The sequence below is a fragment of the Nipponia nippon genome, unplaced genomic scaffold (genome assembly GCF_047370975.1).
Source record: "Nipponia nippon isolate SJK-2023a ecotype South Korea unplaced genomic scaffold, ASM4737097v1 scaffold_1, whole genome shotgun sequence".
Taxonomy (NCBI): domain Eukaryota; kingdom Metazoa; phylum Chordata; class Aves; order Pelecaniformes; family Threskiornithidae; genus Nipponia; species Nipponia nippon.
The window spans coordinates 39694945-39714288 of NW_028262290.1; the positions used below are offsets into that span (position 1 = coordinate 39694945).

The 19344-nt window shown below is 39.7% G+C and overlaps 1 protein-coding gene across 4 annotated transcripts in view; it reads right to left on the reverse strand.

Moving 5' to 3' along the window:
- Nucleotides 1-19344, reverse strand: part of NKAIN3 (sodium/potassium transporting ATPase interacting 3) — a 384319-nt gene that overhangs the window by 80768 nt on the left and 284207 nt on the right. For all 4 annotated transcript variants that reach the window (XM_087752491.1, XM_087752502.1, XM_087752480.1 and 1 more), the window contains one exon: nucleotides 18848-19045. In XM_087752491.1, the coding sequence (XP_087608617.1) occupies nucleotides 18848-19045 (198 nt within the window). The remainder of the gene's footprint in view (nucleotides 1-18847; nucleotides 19046-19344) is intronic.

Genomic DNA, 19344 nt, shown 5'->3' on the forward strand with positions numbered 1-19344 from the left:
AACCTGACTGGGGGTTCAGCAAAAACCTGAGTTAATGACATTTGCCTGTGTCCACTCTTCAGAGTGGAACATATGCAACATGATTGATCAGCAGCAGAGAGAAATGTCAAAACAGGAACATAAATGACCTAGCCCCCAGTTGAGAACAACTGACAAATGAAAAAAAAAAAAAAAAAAGAGTTCTAAAGTTGATAAGTAAGAGAAAAGTGGGAAGGGAGCAAATTTCTTGCTCTACAAAGAGAGTAGATGACAGTCTATTTTATGACTAAAGGTGTATCATGGAAGAGGTAGATGAGGGAAGCATGGAAATTACCCTTAGCTGAAAGATATTAAATTTGAACTCAGCGTAGACTTGTTCGTGTGATGGTATCAGAAACCAAATGAGTTACCCATTTCAGGAACAGGGCAGCTTTGCAGACCATAAGGCTCACCGTGTTGGGAGTTGGCAGTTGGCATTCTTAAAGCCATTGTACGTGTAAAAATCCAACCACTAAAGTCTAATTTGATTCTCCTGGGATTTTTATATTTGTTTCCATTCCTTTCCACTAAGATTATTGTTCAGTCTGAACTACTCATTTAAAAGCTACTAATCCACAAAGCCCAGCTGATGCTGCCTTAGGTCAAAGTGCAAAGCAGCTCCTACCTTACAACCTCTCCAACCCCAACATATGCTGTAAGTACTGGTTTTGAGAATTAGGTGGTCATAGACAAGTTCCTCCTGAATTACATCCCAAAATATTGTCTGTGAGTAATTGTCTAGAGTCTACACATATGTGATGCAGAGCCATGCTGTTATATGTATTAAGTAGTAAGCAAAACATTAGATTTTACTTTGAACTAACATGGTGCACATTATAAAATCTCCACATGCTGGAAGAAAGAGTAAATCCTCTGTGGTTTACTCATAAATATTTATAGGATTATTCAGTCCATTGTGTAGTGAATAACCAAGTGCATTCTGATGTAAACCAGCCCAGCTCCTGTGTTTATATAGTCTATCTGACAGAACACAATTACAAAACACATTTTTCTTTTTTAAATTTCCACTTGAGCTCCTTGAAGCACCTAGAATTTGAGCTTGGCAATATAGAACTGTAATTGTCCAGGGACCTGGCATCTTACAGATTAGAAGTGCATGTATTCTTCAAGGACAAAACTATATACTGTATAGTTTATATTCACATAAATGTATTCTGTAAGGACAAATCAATATATTACATACGTACATCCTATATTTTTGCTCCTGGTAAGGAATTCTACCACCAAGTAGAGCAAACCCATAAAACCAACTTAACTCTGCAGTTTTAAGAAAGGAATACTGCATTTACTTTTTGTTACTCCATCTTATGTTCCAAATGAACATGGCTCAGGTGTAGGATGTGAATTTCAATTTAACATATTCATGACTGGGTCAATTGGCAAGGTCTGCTATTTCTGACAGGTATAAACATTCAGGCTCAGCCCTAAATGTGTCTTGTCTTTTCGTATTTATTCTGGTTGTTCCTCACTATTCAGTTTATTTGCTGTTGAAGTTTTCTTTTATCAGAAAATCATAATCTGAGCCAGAGACTGAAATGCTGATTTCAGCGACAAATTAGAAACTGAAAAATAAGAGATGAAAGGAGTGGGAAAGTGAGTCTGTACTGTGCAGATGCACTTTCATTCTCGAGAGCCTCTGTTTCCTCAAATGAAAGGAATTCCAACAAAAAAAGGGTTTAATTCACCATGGAAATGTGCAAAACTTTTCAAGGCAAAGTCTTTGCATATGCTAAAGGCACAGATGATGTTCCATGTAAAGCATTACTTGTATCTTTATTGTTTTGAATATGTTGGATCACAAGAATGGATGCACTCTAACTGCCACTTCAAAGCTGCACAGATAATCCCACATCCCACTTGCTTTGTTTGCATTTTTAATTTTGCTCGAATAAAAGCAGAAACAAAGCTCATACTTTATTCTCTGAAAAACTTCTGTACAGCTTTCCTCAGAAGTTCAGCTCATCTGCACCAGGGTAAGTTACAAAGTTCCTAACTAACTCATTTGAGGATATTTGTATTTACTGTGTGTGTTTGCCTTATTTTACATGATAAAGTGCTTCAATTTCTCACTGGATGGAAGTCATCAATCTCTACCATGCTCAAAAATTCTTCCTCTGTAGACCAGGGGGCCCCTAATCTGTGGAGCAGGTGTTGGTGTTGAAGCAGGGGCAGCAAGAGGAATGTAATTGTTTCTGATGCATGTGGCAGTCATTGTCACTCAGTCTGCAACGCAGGTGTCGACAAAAGCAAGGTCAGACTCCCAGTTGCAGGACATTTTTGCCTGTTCTTGTCCCTGAGCCTGAAAAATGGGCCTGAGAGCAGGCAGTCTGTCACGTTTCCTTATCACCCAACTGCAGGCTCTGTGGGCCAGTATGGTGCCTGGGGTGGCTAGCCCAAAGGAGGAGAGGAATGGCTGCAATTGTAAAATTCCTTTATTCCTTCGTAAAACGTTCCCAGGTGACAGGGAGCAAAGAAGTCTGGTGCCTTTTCATCTGCCAGCTCTCTCCACTCCCTCTTTGAACTCTTTGAATCTCTGTTCAGGCTCTAAAGGAGACCCCAAAAGATACAGTCCTCACATTGACATCTACCACTGAAAGACTTTCCCCCCCAAAAGAGGTCGAGAATATTAATATGAAAGCGAAACAGTTGGTTTGGAAGGGTTTATAGCTCAAGTGCTTTTCAATGTAATTTCTGTTCAAAGCATTTCGAACACGAAAATAAATGCAAGTTAGGAGAGCTTTAAGTAAACAAAGCCTTTTTCTAGATGACGTTATTCCCTCAGATGGCTTGATATGCAGTGGCTGGTAGTTAAAAATAAATATATCATGGTGATACTCCTTTGGTCTTTCATGAAATCAGGCACCCTATATAGCAAATGCACGGATGTATTCCTTGTCACCAGAGGGGAATACACCTTCCATCCCCTGTGTAAAATCCTACAAAGAAATGAGTGTCTAGGAACATGCTATTTATTGTAACGAGTGCCCAAGGTTCAATAATGCTGCTAGGAAATATGTGAAAGTCCTGGAAACTGCAAGGTCTAAGCAATCTTCTCCTTATTCATTGTTTCCTATATAAATTCCTTATCAATGAGCACCTAGGGGCTTATTTTTCACTTGCATCAGCTTTACAACTGTGTATTTCCATTTATTTCACCAGAATTATTTCTGGTGGAAATGGTGGTGTGTTTTAGTGGTGTTAGTTTACAATATTTTAATAAAAATGAATGACTCCCCTATGAAAAAGAAAAATCCCTAATCAGCTATTTTCAAGCGGCACCTCTAGACTGAAACTAACAGACCAAAGAAGAAAACACCCGTGGCTATAAAATATTCTTAGCCTGAGGGTATGAGAATCTGCCAATATAACATAATGAAAAAACAAGCGCCTGGGAGATTTCTATGTTATTTATGCTTTTTGTCTACAGACCTCCCACGGAGTCCCATCTCCATCGTCTGGGGAAAAAATCCACAAATCAGTAAAGTAAGAAGAATTTCTGAAAGGCTTAAGACTGAAAGCAACACCCGACTCTTTCAGCCACTCTATTACAGGAGTAAACTGGACACCCCCGCCATGTTTGGTATAAGAGCTAAAGAATGCGTTTGTATGAAATGATAAACTGACGTGGTACCAAGCAGTCACTTTCCTGTGAAATTGAGTATTATTTTCTCAAGAATTCCTGGAGATGAAGTATGAATTCTTGTTAATGTGAGGCTGTGTGTATCTCATAACTGGCCAATGCAGCCTCCCGTACCTATGAAAACTGGACAGGCAGTGTGGAAAACAGGGGAACAGGAAAGAAAAAGACCAAAATAGTCCCAAACCCTGTACAATTTTTGTACCTGCATCAGGCACAAACCCTATGGAAATGTCCCGTTCACAGTGGTGAATCATAGAAAACCTGAGCAACAAATTCCACAGCACTCTTGCTTCCATGGACTACATAGCAGGAGTACGTAAGATGGGCCAAGGCACAATACCAGCCACCCCAGGGTAAGTGGTGCGGCTGGCATGGCTCACACCTCGGCACCTATGTCCTCCCCATCTATCCCCCTGCACGATCCAAACAGAGTGGACCCGCGCCGTGCCCAGCATTGGTGTCCAACATGGCCACCACAACCGTGATGCTAACATTCACGTACGATGGGTAACAGAGGGTGATGCTCAAACTCATTTTCTGGCTCTGTTGGTTTTATTAATCTAGATAGGGCAATGCACACTGAGTGTGTTGGAAACATGATGATGTCCTGCCTATTAGTATGAGTGACACAGAAAGCAGAGCATTGGAGGGGGATGGTGAACTGCTCTTTTTATGACTTTCATACCCCACTTTAGCTGATTGCGGAAAAATGAGCAGATTAAAATATCCTGAAGTCTTTTGTGCGTTTTTCTTGGAGTCTAACTACTTGGATCATATTGTAGTTAGGTAAGGAGAGTTATATTATTACTATTATTAATTATATATTACATGATAATACTAAGATAATCACACATTATACTGTATCGATATAATTTTATATTAGTATTCTAGCTCACATTATAAAAATTTCCATGGTTAGAAAAAGCAGACAAACTCTCTGGTACAACAAGCCCTGATTAAGGTCCCATCTTTACATCATTTATGTAGGATTTGCACAAGAAAATCAAAAAGTTAAGGCCAAAAAGAATCTTGTAATAGGAAAATTTGTCAAGACAGCCACTAAATTTGATAACATCTATTAAGCTTTCCGGTTGGAAGGACCCGTCCCAGATTGTATATTGATAAAAGATTGTATTGTATCACTTGTTAAAGCTTGGTAGCATGAGGCAGATATGATCCACGTTACCTGTGAACAACACGATGGCACAGATAACGAGACTGAAATGTGTTTAAATAAGGCTATGGGTCTGCAAATGAATAAAACATGGCTTCCAGTTTTAGAAAAAAAAAAATTGATTAAAACTACAAAAATGTGGAGAAAGCCAAAAACTTCAAACCTTCAAATATTATTTAAAATCTCCCCTCCCCACAAAAAAAAGGTGCAAATACTGCCAACAAACATTCATATAGTTTCCCCTGGACAATTAATATTGATCCTGGGTTGCTGTTCTCCTCAAGAACTGTTGCTGTGTCTTGGGCTCATAGAAACAAGATTAGGGGGCTGGTTTCAAAATCATTCTTAGGTCTTGTGGATGTAAGGAACTGAGCATTAAACAGTGCCTGTAAATGCTGCCATGTGGATAGAAAAGGTATTTTGAACCTAAGAAGGGGTAAGATGTTACTAATATCTTTGCTCATTATTGTAATATTTAAGCGTGAACTAGGGTTTTGAATCATATTAAAATTGGCTTATTTTTCACTGTATCTCTTTGTGTATCTTTTTAGTACTGAGTTAGCAATACAAACTGTCAAAAAAAATCATATGTAAGATATTAAGGAAGAACTTGAATTAAAAAAAGAAAAATCCTGCATTTCTTTCCCTCAGGTTTGACTGGGAGAGAGTGAAGAGGTGAGCCTTAATGCAGTGGACCAAGCTGTCCTCATTGAATGCACGAATGCGTGGCATGCCATGTGCCCGTGGCAAGTCCCATGACAGTGCCACCTCCCTGCCCCACCGTCTGTCTAGGCTAGAGAGGCCCTATGGAGAGGTGGGCAAATGACTATGGGACATGACACATCCATAGTCCCAGATGTTGTTCTGCATTTTGGATGGGAAAGGGCTCTTTAGAGGATGTTTAGGACGAGGTTGAAGTAAGACTCTAAGCTAGACTCTTTTCAGACAAAACAAGATAAACACATGCAAAAGAAGGTAGAAATGAACAGCAGAGCCAGAAAATGTAGCTCCTCTTTCTAGCACAGCCTCTTATGTGTGAGGTCAGTGGTGGAAAACCCCAGTACGGCATGGCTTCCCATAACTCACTCCCACTCCTGGTCATTCGTACCCATAACAAAATATTTAGAAAATTGATTTCATCTGCCTAAAGCAATGACAGAGTCATGGCAGTGAAGGAACAGATGCCCCTCTTTATAATTAAGCCAGATCTCACTTCACAAGTAGTAGAGAAAACAAGGAAATAAAACAAAGAAATAAAAGAAACACAAAGCTTGCAGTCCATTTGTGTTCTAGACTCAGCTCCTCTGGAAAGGAAACTTGTTACTGGTGAAATCATGGTGCCAGGACGACAAAAGGGAGAAGAAGCAATAATGAAACATTTGGGTCTTTCCAGTTCACTCCTGCTTGCCTGAGTAAAAAATTAGCATCCAGGGAAGGTGAACTTGGCAATCCTTGGCCCTTAGTGATGAGAACTACCAGGAAGATCAAATTTGTAAGAAAAGCCTACAGGTGATGGAGACGGTATTTCAAATACTCACCATGAAGGATTTCACTCTTGAACACTTTTTCTGGAAATCAGTGTTTTACTTGAATAAACACTCAAGGTATAAGTGACCAGAATGTAACTTTAGTTTTCTGTGTTGATCTTTATGTTTTAACTATATATTTGAGTCTCTATACATGTACCTGTGTGAATATATCAGGTGCACTATAAGTTAATAAACAAGATAAAAATAAATTAAACTAATCACAAATAAAAATGGAAATGATCATGTTCTTTTAAGAGGCTGTTTAATTATCCACCATTTTTTACTGTCATTCACAGTGATTATCAATTAATCTACATAGCAGGAATTTACATAGGAGGTAATGGAAAGTTAAGCTAGAAAAGTTCCACATCACTAGGAATGATTTCTTGGAAAATCTTTACCTATATCATAGATCCAGACAGAGATCTAGCAAATGTCTTTCACAACATCTGATTTATTGAATTATCATTTTGATTCAGACTAACATCAGAATTATGGAGCAACACCATTATTCATCATTTTTATCCTTCCATGTGGGCAATTGTTTCAACTGAAGTCTTCTACATAATATACAAGGATGAGAAGAAATGAAACTTGCTTTTCAGGCTTCTACTTTAAGGTGATATTCTGTTCACTCAGAATAGTTACTGACATCAGACAAAAACTTACAAGCTGAAAGTAATTCACATCAGTTTCCTTTTCAAGACCACTAGCAATCTTACCTGTTCAAATCATAATCAAACCACAGCAAAGAAATGCCTCAAGCATTCATTTCACTCAATCTCTGTCTATTCTGAACCGTCAGAGAACACAAAAATCCTTATATATACCTACTCCAGCCACAACCTCAACCACTGTCCTTCTCACTTGTGTTTGGTGTTTTTCTTTCCATGACATGAGACTCATTTCTTTTGTTCTATAAAAGTGTATTAAAAGTGCTTGCTCCCTTAGGCAAGCCTGACAACCACTGAAAAAAGAAATTCAAACTAAAAAAGGCAAATTCATCAAGCAACTACGTAAATTACTACTGTGATACTGTGAAGCATCACTTCTTACGTACTTATCAACATGCATCTTGACTGTACTCATGTATAAACTTTTCATTAGTCTCTCTTGTTATATTGCAGTATCACCCAAACTCTGCCTTCTGCTACCTGTGTGAATGAGTCTCGTGGGCTATAATCCTCCATTTCCTTCCTCCTCCACGCAGCTACACACACCTAATCTGTGAACGAAGAGTGTCGCGGCAGCCATCTGGCAGGTACTGAAGTAGCAGAAGAACCACACTGGCATTACTGCTGCAGCTCAGTGCCCTTCCCCACACGCTGTGTCAGAGGATTTTGCATGAACCGGGCTGATTCCATGCCCAGCAACTTCCACGGGAGAGTCAATAGGAGCTAAGCAGATATTTGTAGCGGGGCATGGAACGGCCCCGTAATGAGTCCACCCTGCCCCATTTCCAAACCTGTCACCTACATGGGTGCCAGGGAAGCACACGCTGTGCTGGGCCTCACACCTGCTGTTGGGAGTCCCTGCTCTGCTTTGCAGAAATATAAAGGAAACAGCTAAAAGAAGTTTTTCAACAGTTTCCACAATACTAGATAGTGAACAAAGAGCAGTCAAAAGATATGCAGATACGTTAAAACATTTGGGCCAGAAGCGTTAACTACAAAAGCTTATGAAGGCAGCATTTACAGAACATGTGCCTTTTAAAACTTACTCTGGATTGCAATCTTCCTAAATTAAAATATATTTTCCCAGAAAACCTTGTCTGTCTTTCTGTGAGTTGTTCTGAGAGGAGCACATATGTACATTGACTTTCTTCCTCGGTGAAAACCAAATCATTCCCTCAAAGCTTGAGGAGTATGAGCTGTTTCACTGCTTGTTTAGTGAAATCCCTGCTCTGTCTTCTCATATTTCCCTAGGACAAAACAGAGAGCATTGCAAATCATCGGGGACTGCAGTCAAGAGAAAAGAATTCTTTCTGCAGCCAGGTCACATTCATTTAATGGAAGAGCTAGGCTGTGAATTCAGTACATGATTAAAAGAAAAATGTCCTGTCGGTGGAAGCTCACACAGCAATGGGTTTTAATCAGTGAATACTTTCCCCCCGTATAAGAACGTCTGGTCACATGGCTATCAACTACGATATGCAGCAGGAATCAGCCTGATGAGTATGAGTGAGCACAGACCTATTGCTGTTAGGATCAGTGAGACGGTAGCGTGAGGTTTGCCTCTGGTTTGCTGGCATCCTTTACACTAAATGTGCAGACACAGGCTAAGGAATCGGACTTTCTTGGTAAAATACTTTTTCATTATTTAAAAGCACATCTGCATGTAAAAATCAATTAGAATTGCATTTTCTGGAAATAAAAAAAACCCAACAAAGTCAAGCCTATTCAGCCAGAGTTGTCAATCACCATGTGAACACTTAGCCTAGAGAAGGAGTTCATTTCCTTGGCTGGTTTATCAGCGTTGTAACTGGAGCAGACCTGATGCAGCACACTGCTGGAAATGGAGCAGAGCTGTTTGCATTGAATTGCAGCTTCCAGAAAGCTATGAATTTGATTCCACCTTCCGAGGAAACTAACATGCACTGTTTGCCACAGAAGTTGCTGAAAGCTCGGGAGGGTCCTGAGAGGCATGAAGACAAATATCCTTGGGAGCACCATGCTCAGGCTTAAATAGGAATTTCCAGAATCTTTGGTGTCCCAGTAGCCCACCGAAGAAGTTCATGGTTTCAGACAATATAGTCAATGAAATATCCCTAAAGTACAAAGGAAATACCGCTTCATTTTTTCTAAATGAAAAAATGTTGGATTTCCTCATTCTCTAAAAAAACGTTTAAATTGCTGATCTTTGTTCCAGTGCAGAACAGTACTTTCTCTTACAACTTCCAAATTTCTAGTGTAACATAAATTCAGCATTTTACTCAGCTCTAAAGATAGCATGTAGGAATACAAGTTTGCTGAGGCACTTTAATATGTCTTTACCTCTTCCACCACCTCTCCTGCTTATTTGCAGAGATGCTGCCTTGGATTGGATTGGAATCAGTGACCACCAAGCTTACTGTACACCGGGCCGCTGCAGTTCCCTGTTCAGTGTCAGTTCAGGTTAACCTGACAACAGTGGAAATGGATCTGAATGAAAGTATCTAACTGAGAATCACAGCAACTAAGTTGCAGACATATATTCTATTACACTGCTTCTGCCATGGGGGAGGTAATTCTGGGCAAAAGTTGAAGGGAAAAAAAATTGATATTTTCCAAATCTTCCATTTATCTCTAGTGTTTCTCCATCATTTTTAAGGAAATATTAATGAACTCAAAAAAAAAATTAAAAAAGCAATCAATTTTTATTTTTACTCCAAATATTTTTTGTCTAAATAAAAATATTTCATAATACCTGCACACAATTTCATTGAAATTTTTGTACAATATTGAAAAAATGCCATAGTAATTTTAATGTAAAATGGAAAATAAATCTATATCAATTACTGCAAAATGTCTAGAACAATTTAGTTCTCATATTGATTAGTTGACAGGGTGAAGGCACTACTATATTGCTAGTGATTAAATTGCTGTCCCCTATCCCCTCACCTTTAGCCAGCTCTGCTGCAGAAGTTTCCTAACTTTTTCACAAATCCATACCATAACAGTTAATGAATAAATGAGCATGCAAATAACTATAATATCAGTGGTTTCAGTTCCTTTTAAATGAGCTGCTTGAAAAGGCAGATGTCCCCAGAAAGGACAACTGAGATGGAAAAACCACAGATTTTTCTTGATTTTGTCTCATGTAACTGCTTTATTGACTCAGACTGGTAATTAGACAAATATATGTGTGTATTTTACTACCTACACACTACCATGAATAATGAGGTCTAACTAAATCTAACAAGAAAGGACAAGGCCATTTCTAGAATGTAGGCGCAGATACATTCTCTCACTAATTTTGTTTCTCTTGGTTATACTTTTTTAACACTGAAGGCTTGATACTGGCAAAGGTGAAATGGGCTGTATGCATCCCTGATCTACTATAAACATTGGAGGAATTGAACAAGGCATAGGTTATGATAAAAATACAATGACACAACTACTACAAAGCATTGGGAGTAACATCAAAAGCCATAGGTTTGCACAATCCTCTGTAGCCTCTCTGCAGTCTGTTCCAGAGACTGACAACTCCTCTGTAACACTGCTCAGGCTGAGAAAGTTCTGGTTTTCAATAACCTGTTGATCACTCTAAACTTAACTAATGAATCTGTGAGAAGCCAACAGGCTACCTTAACTGACTGTTCACATGGCTGAGATAAGTGTTCCTGGCTATTATTGTTGTTGTTGTGATGATGAGGACGAGGATGAAGAACAGGCATATCTTTCATACTCTCTTTTGAAGTAATGTTGAAGTTCAGCTCTGCAGACAATGCAAGATTAATTTTCCATTCCACCTGTGTAATTGTTTATTATGGAAAAGAAGACATGTTAACTGTTTCCTAAACAAAAAAGGTGAAAAAATTGCAAGCAAAATTTCAAGAAATTATGTAATACCTTCAGGACAACTGTATTTTACTCATGTACCATTCTTGTAGCCTTTAACACTAAATTACCTCATGTTTTCTATCACATGCTGATGTTGACTGGCTTTCTTCATCAATCACATGTCACTCGAGGAAATGGAAAGAGAGCAAGGAACCTGGCTGAGCACTGGTGTCACCCCCTACAGGGATTTCCTTTGGAGAACAACATACATGACTTGCTTCCTAGCATCCTTTTCTGTCCAATTATAAAAATGACAGGGCCATAACTAATGGGAAAAAAGGGGCTGCTGCAATGCCCTGGAGGAACCACATTATGTAGTGATATCATTAGCTCTTTTGTTACATTTAAATGAATACGAACCAAACGGCAGCTCTGGCTGCTTGAAGGGAGGGGCAAAAGCTGCTTTGCAACCTCTTTTGGAGCGACTCCTGGAGCTTTCCAAATGGCATAGAGAAGGCAATCTTAACATCGGGGACAGAGAAAGAGCCTTGCAAATTAACCCAAAAAGGATTCAAACTTATGGCTCAGTAGTAAAAGCTTGGTCAACAATCTGAACTTCATTAAGCCACTCCAGCACTGTCCCCGATCTTAGTCTCTCTATAGCTCAACAGTCACAATGTTTCTCCTGATTAACTATTTATGTGGGACTCATAGCCTCCATTTTAATGTCTGTTGTGCTAAATATGGTTTTTAATTAAATTCTATTTTTCTCTGACGGAAAAAAGCATTTAAATCTACCAAATATCATAATTCATTTTCATAATAAATAAACAACATTTGGCAGATTCCTTGAAGACAGCAGGGCAGAAATAATTCACAAAGTGAGGCAATTGCATGGGGTCAGTATGAGGCACTGATTGGTGACAGATATTCAGAAATGTAATCACTTTGTTTAGCATTTCCTTATGGAAGTAATGCTGTATGTTCTGGGGAGAAAAAACACACAGTTAGGACATCAGAGAATTGTGAGGAAAAAGTAAAAGGAATTAATTCCTCAAAAACAAGAGGAAGCAATGATCTTTATGACAGGGATGACTGTATTATTATGAGTCATCATAATAATAATGAAAATTCAAAATATTTGAAATAATCCTACCTGGTTAATTAAAACAGAGGAACCTGCAAATGTAAGGATGACAAGTCTAAGAACTTTAACAATTAGATTTTTAAAAGTGTTCAGGATCAATTTACGTCAATAATTATGAACCTTTTGGACAGGTAAGTACTATTTTTACAGAAAATGAGGTAAGAGCTAGAAATATCATTAATTTTATTTTAGCATAACATACCTCATGAAGTTCAACAAGAGGAAGTGCAAAGTCCTGCACCTGGGGAAGAACAGCCCCAGGCACTGAAATATGCTAGGGGCCACCCAGTTGGAAAGCAGCTCAGCAGAAAAAGACTTGGGGGTCGTGATGGACATCAGGTTGAACATGAGTCAGCAATGTGCCCTTGCTGCAAAGAAGGTGAATGGTATCCTGGGCTGCATTAAGCAAAGTATTGCCAGCAGATCGAGGGAGGTGATCCTTCCCCTCTACTCAGCACTGGTGAGGCCACACCTGGAGTACTGAGTCCAGTTCTGGGTTCCCCAGTACAAGAAGTACATGGACATACTGGGGAGAGTCTAAAGAAGGGCCACAAATATGATGAAAGAACTGGAGCATCTCTGCCCTATGAGGAAAGGCTGAGAGAGCTGGGACTGTCCAGCCTAGAAAAGAGAAGGATCGGGGGAATCTTATTAATTAACATACATAAACACCTGAAGGGAGGTTGCAAACAGGATGGAGCCAGGCTCTTTTCTGTAGTACCCAGTGCCATGACCAGAGGCAATGGGTGCAAATTGAAACACAGGAGGTTCCCTCTGAACATAAGAAAACACATTTTCCACTGTGAGGGTTATCAAGCCCTGGCAGTTTGCCCAGAGAAGTTGTGAAGTCTCCCTCCTTGGAGATATTCAAAAGCTGTTTGGACACGGTCCTGGGCAACCAGCTCTAGGTGGCCCTGCTTGAGTGGGGGGTTGGACCAGATGACCTCCAGAGGTCCCTTCCAACCTCAACCATTCCGTGTGATTCTGTGATACAGAGGTTGCAATTTTTCTACCAGTGGTAGACAGGTCACTGAATATTCAGACACTATACTGAAAGCTGCTTTAGAAGTCTGTTGCCTCTTTGGGGAATGTGTACAACATTTATAAATTCAGTAACTGAAAAAGGTGCACTGGGAAGACATCTTCTCAGGGCATATACTTTAGCAGATATTTTTTATGTGCTCTTGTTGTCTAACACAAATCCTGGAAGACAGTGACAAGTTACATGTGGTTTTGTCATCTCTTGCATGCAGAACCATAGTTAAATATACCCAGATATTAAGTTGTCCTCCTTCAACTACTATACAGCAACGCAAGCTGCCTCTGCACTGTCACACTGCTATATCCATACCAGATGTGTTCCTGTGCCAGAGTGAATGCATGCTCCAGACCAAGGCAACCGATACTGAATGAAGACCAACTTCTTTACCTTCAAACTCTTTAATGGTTTTGGCCCCAACAGCCTCTACAGCACCAGAGAAAGAGTTTCAGACTAAAACCATGGTCAGCAGCTCCACTGCTTTTGATTGATAGCATCTTCACGTCATCATTTATGCAAATGACAGACCTTTTCTGAGGGCCAGAATAAGGTCAAATACAAATGAAATTAATTCCTACAATACATAAAGAACATCTCAATCCTTTCAGATTTGTACCCCAAGTTCAAGGTGTTTTCAGCTTTTTTTTCTGTCTGCACTTCAAGAGACACACGTCCAAGAGTGAAAGAACATCCAGAAACAGCACAGAAACTCAATCCTTATTCAGACAAAGTCTCAGCTCCACGCCCCATTCTTCATCTGGGGAGAAGGTGGCAGAACAATGGACATAAGACAGATGCATGTTGCTTAATGCAGGGCTGGAGGTGCTCATCTATTCCCTCATTAGGATGGTAGAAGAGCTTAATAGGACAGAATGCCCCTGAATGGAAACCCTGCACCATCTCTATAAATGTCATAAGTGTAACCACTAGATGTCATGTGAAAACATACCTTTCTCTACCATGTCAAAAAGGTAAGGGATAATTTTCTCTGGCAGAGATTTAAAAAATAAAATGTTCTTCTACATCCCTCTAGGTAAATAGACCATCTAACTACTTCCTGCCAGCTCCTGCCTCAGTCCACTCTGAGGAACAAATTGCGGCAGGACATTTGCCCACTACGGCTGCATCGGTAGGAGGGAATTCCTGCATGCCTGGGAGCATTCCTGGCACTGGCACACCATCACCCATGCCGCTACACAGCCAGCCATGAGGTTGGCCTGCTCCAGCCACCACTCTCCCCAAACAGTTCCCAGGCATAGCTTTGGTCAGAACAGTCCAGGGATTTTTCCTGCTGGGTGGCTTGAACACACCAGCCTGTTTTGAAGGCTGAGACCATCAGCGGAGATGTGAGCTGTTCTGAGCCAGCTGGCCTCAGTACCCAGTTCCCTTGGCACGCTTAATTTATGTGTATAGATGTAGTCTGTCCATCTTGCAGGAGAATTGTTCAGACTCCCAGTTACCACAGTATCTAACTCCCAGTTTGGCTGCCAGGAGTGCTTTTTCTTATACTTGTGATATTACAACTTCATTATATTCTGTAGAAAGTAATATATTTTTCTGGCTGTGTTTTGTGTTTGGTAACATTACGGATAAATTATTCCCCATTGATTAGTGCCTGACTTTACCTTAGGCAGGTATGTTCACTGCTTTTAACTCCACTATGGAAAAGATTCAATACTCTTAATCTCTCTGTATCACATCTTTGCCTGGCTTTACACTGTAGTGAAAACCAGGTGAGTCTCCAGGAGTGGTTTTTTTCAGTGAGTGTTCCTCATTTGTAGGTCCAGCAGTCACCCAGAGGTTATACTAATTGACACTTCTGAGAGACAACGGATGGACCTCTGCTATGTGAGCCAGTCCTTTTCTTCAAAATATCCTGCATTCAGTCAGCATCAACATGCCAGACAGCTTGAATGTTTTGTGTGGTTTTAGGTTTAGGGTTTTTTCTTTCTTTTTTTTTTTTTCCCCCCTCCTTCAGAGTTCTAGATTTTAGGAATGGCTCTTCTATACAGTGAAGAGTAACGTGATGAGACCCAGATGAAAAGTTAACCTCACCTCGTGCAACACAGTGTTGTGAGTAGGTAGTAGCTCCTGTCCCAAGAAGCAGTCTAGTTGTGTCAGCTTGTCACTCTGCCAAAATTAATTCATTTTGCTTTTTCAGCACTGATGAAGTTATACGGCTACTAATTCCAGAGCTGTCTTGGTGAACCCTAGCTTGGGGGAGTGTCTGCTTCACAGTGTAGCTGTGGCCAAGGTTACTATGATATTAGGCTCAGGGTCTAATACAAAACTATCTGCAATCACTTGGAGAACTTTTTAAATCTCAGGTTATCAAAACCAGGGTCTACCTGGCATTTAACATTCTCAGTGTGCATTATCTATTTTCAAATAACAAAAAAGACTGTATGAAGGGCCTTTTGCAAAGTTGCTAAGCTGTCACCATTTTGAGTGTAATATCCATTCTCTAAAAATTCAGGTTTCAGTAAAGATGATCTACTTTGGATTTTAAAATTAAAGATGTTGTGCGGAAGGATTTATTCATCAATATAATACGTATTGTGCCTTACACATCAAATAAATGCAGATTTTAAACACACAATTTAAATATATGTCATCTTTACTATTAATCGCATCCCACTCTCATATTTCTCTTGATTTTCCCCCAATTTAAAGAAATGCTTAACACCTTCAACCCCCAATCACTTCAATAGACACCCAGAATCAGGATGAGATACAAAGTTACTGTTTCACCAAGAAAAGATACTTTTTTTTAGAAACAACTATAAAGCAAATACAAAAAGAGCCTTACTGTGTCAGAATTAAATAAATGACTGTTGAGCCTATTCCCTGAAGCAGGGTCTAATGTAGTCATAGCTGCAGCATTCTGTGCATAGAAAATTTCTTATACCAGTTAAAAAAAAAGATTTCAATAAAAAGTCACCTTTCAAAAATGGAGAACTGCTGCTAGTGAGTTATATGTGTCGACAGGTATCCAATATTTACCCCTGGAGGGATTTCTTCTTACAGAGGCTCTAACTCCCTATCAAATGGAAGTACTCACCTTCCCAGTCATTTCAACAAGGGTTAGCATGATAAAATGATTTGTTATGCCAATAAAGTTTTTGTTACACTGTAAAATGGTTTGTTACGCTACTACTGCTACATAAAAATGTTATGAAAATTAAGTAGGTTGTAAGGTCCAAAAAGGAATAGGCTGGTTTTAGGACCAGCCACCAGGAAAAGAAAAAAGAAGGATCTTCTGATCTACAACTCTTCAATACTGTAAAAAGACAACCTAAATGACCTTTTAACTAACAACTGAAATTGGTACCCCAATTAAAAAGCAGTTATGCATCCAAAATGAACGGGAACTTCCTCAGGTCAACAGCACTCAGAAAATGGGAGGAAACTGCAACAGATCTGATAATCTAGTTGGTGACTTCTGTCCTGTGTGACAGTAAATTAAACAAGCCTAAATTATAATTCAGATGGAAACTGAAGTGCAGACACATGGTATGCTAATCATAACGCGTCACAGATGGGATAGCAAGATAATAAGACTGGAGGAAAACCTTACTTTGTGTATGGGATTTTAATTTTAACATTGTGTATATTAGTCAAAAGCAATATCTGAAACTGGCAATTATCTAATTCACAGTCAAGATTTATAAGTTCCTAGCACATTTTGAACTTGCAATGAATAGTATCCAGAATTTATTTATGATTGTTCCAGGCAATGAGTCACTCCACAAGAAAGGGAAGGTCTGTTACATCTTATGCTTTGTAATTATTACATAGTTTTTATACTTTTCCATTTTCATGTTTCTTTTTGATTGTATAGATTAAATGTTTTTATGCTATTATTCTAATATTAATATTTCTGTTCCAGTCATTTGGTAAATTTTGACCAGAAGTGTACTGCACTGATAAGTGCAGAAGAAAATAGTTCCTGATTTCAACAATCAGCTGTATTTCCACTGAACTCTAAATTTGTTTCTAATCACAAAAATTTTAGAAAAATTTCTAACACAATACATTTTTTCTTATAGAAGTGAGGAAGTATTGGAAATATTTATGGTTTTCTCCTTTTAAATCAACCACACTTCAGTTTCCCTTGTACAGGCTCACTGTAGCAGAGCGAATAACACTGCATTGCGAGGGGAATTTGCTGCAAATGAAGAGCTTATAAGAGAAGCAACCTGCTTTCAGTATCAGGCCCCCACAAGAGTAAGGAAGGTGCATTCAGTTAAGTTTTGCAGATGTAGTGTGCAAAATTCTTCTGCAAGGCCTGCTTTCACAGTAACGTTCTAATGTATGTTGACATATGCAGGGCTGGGCCTCAAGAGAAGTGATTTTGCCTTCACTGGAAAAGGTCCTGACTCAAAGTCTTTGCTGCCTGACTGAACGGCAGCCTCGAGAAGGCTTGTGTATGTGCTTGTGATGTCACTGGTGCCTGAGAAGCCGATAGGCCAGGAGCAGACACATGGCTTCTGTAGGTGGATGTGGTGTCACTGGTGTATTAACCAAGTGCACTAATTCAGACCTGGATTGTCAACTCGAAGTTCATTAATCACTGCTGTAAGATACAAGTTTATTAGACAGTTGGGCAGGATGATAGATGTAACCACATACATTGATTTTTTTCTTTCAAAAGGCAAATGTCCTTACCTTTAAAAAATGTATAAATTAAAATTTGAAAATAATTTTAAACTAATGAGTGAGATTTATCCTATATATCCCTTTTACTTTGCTAGTGGCAGTATTTACTGGTCAGCTAGTAAAACAGCTTGAAGTACTGAATAGACCAGGAATATCCAGCCTTTCTGGTTGCTCAGACCAGGCAGCTCACCTGACTAGTAGATGTGGACTGCAGACTGTGTCTCCTCTCCCACTGTCTGACAAGCACTGGTGGCCGTGGTTAGGACCACGAGCCATGAGCATTTATGTTCTCAGAATAGGTCCAGACATCAGACCTATGTGCACCCACATGGGCTGGGCCGGTTGCTACGCACTACACGCAGCTATGTAGAGAAAGAGCTACCACTTCTAGAAGATCACATGCAGCTCATGCCAAACAGCCTTTTAATCACAAGCAGAAGCAGCCATCAGATTGAGGAAAGACTGGAGTCAAGACTGGGCTGCTGCTCCCAGCGCAGCTCATCCAGCCTCAGCGCTTCCCTGAACTGCAGACTTTTATAACGACTTCTTGTACTTGCAGTTTTTGACCGGTATTGCAACTACAAAATGTGGATCACGGAGGTAGAGTATTCTGATAATGCAGAGTCCCAGGAAAGAACAAATAATATAGTTAAATATAAATGAGTACTTTAATTCCTAATACTTCTCTGACCTTTTTCAAGTGTTACACCCATATCTCACTTTGGGAAGAAACTTAGCCATGTATCATGTAAAATATATTCACCTTCAGGGCTGAATAAATACCGTCATTGATTGTGAACTTTGGAAAGGTGTAGGCAAATTAATTTGGACAAGTCTGCTCTCCTTCGCTGTACATGTCTCAGTGAATGAGAGCCAAGAAAAGTTAATTTTCACCTGTGCCAGCAAAGGCCAGAATGAGGACTACACCTGTACAGAGCTTTACGAGATATAAGGAAAGAGAAGAGCAGTGCACATTTTAATAATGTGAATATCATTCTCTAATTCAAAATACAATTAAAAATCTGTGCTGCTATACATCAACTACTACATCCCCCTTTCAGGACAGAGAGACCCAACAGCAGCAGGCTGCATGCGAAAGGACTGCCGGGATCCAAGTACAAAAGGAAACTGGAACTTACGGAGAGGAGTATTTGGATAGCGCTGTGAATGACCTCTAGGTACTGGAAATCAATTATGCAGCCTGTCACGGAGACGTAGGAGTAATCGTCTAGGATGCCAGGGGCAGAAGGACGCACCACCCTTCGTATGCAGCCGGGCCCATGTTCCCGCCACCAAGAGCGGTGCATTGAGATGTTAAAGGTCATGAGATCGGTTTCCTAGAAGACAGGGAGGGAAGGAGTGTGAAAACCTCTAACTTTGTGTTATTTAAGGTAAAGCAAGTGAAATAAAAGATGCTTCCAATTATTACAAGGAAAGTGAGATAAATAACTTGCCTTCCCTCTCACCCCAGAAATGTTAACATGAAAGTAGGCCATTAAAGGGGAGAGAGGAAATTGCAAACATTTATCGTTTATTTTGTAATTGTGCATAGGAGCTTCTGTCTGGCAGAACTGTCGTACCAGGTACTGTACAAAACACAGTGCATATCCTACATCTCCATGGATTTACAGCCTGA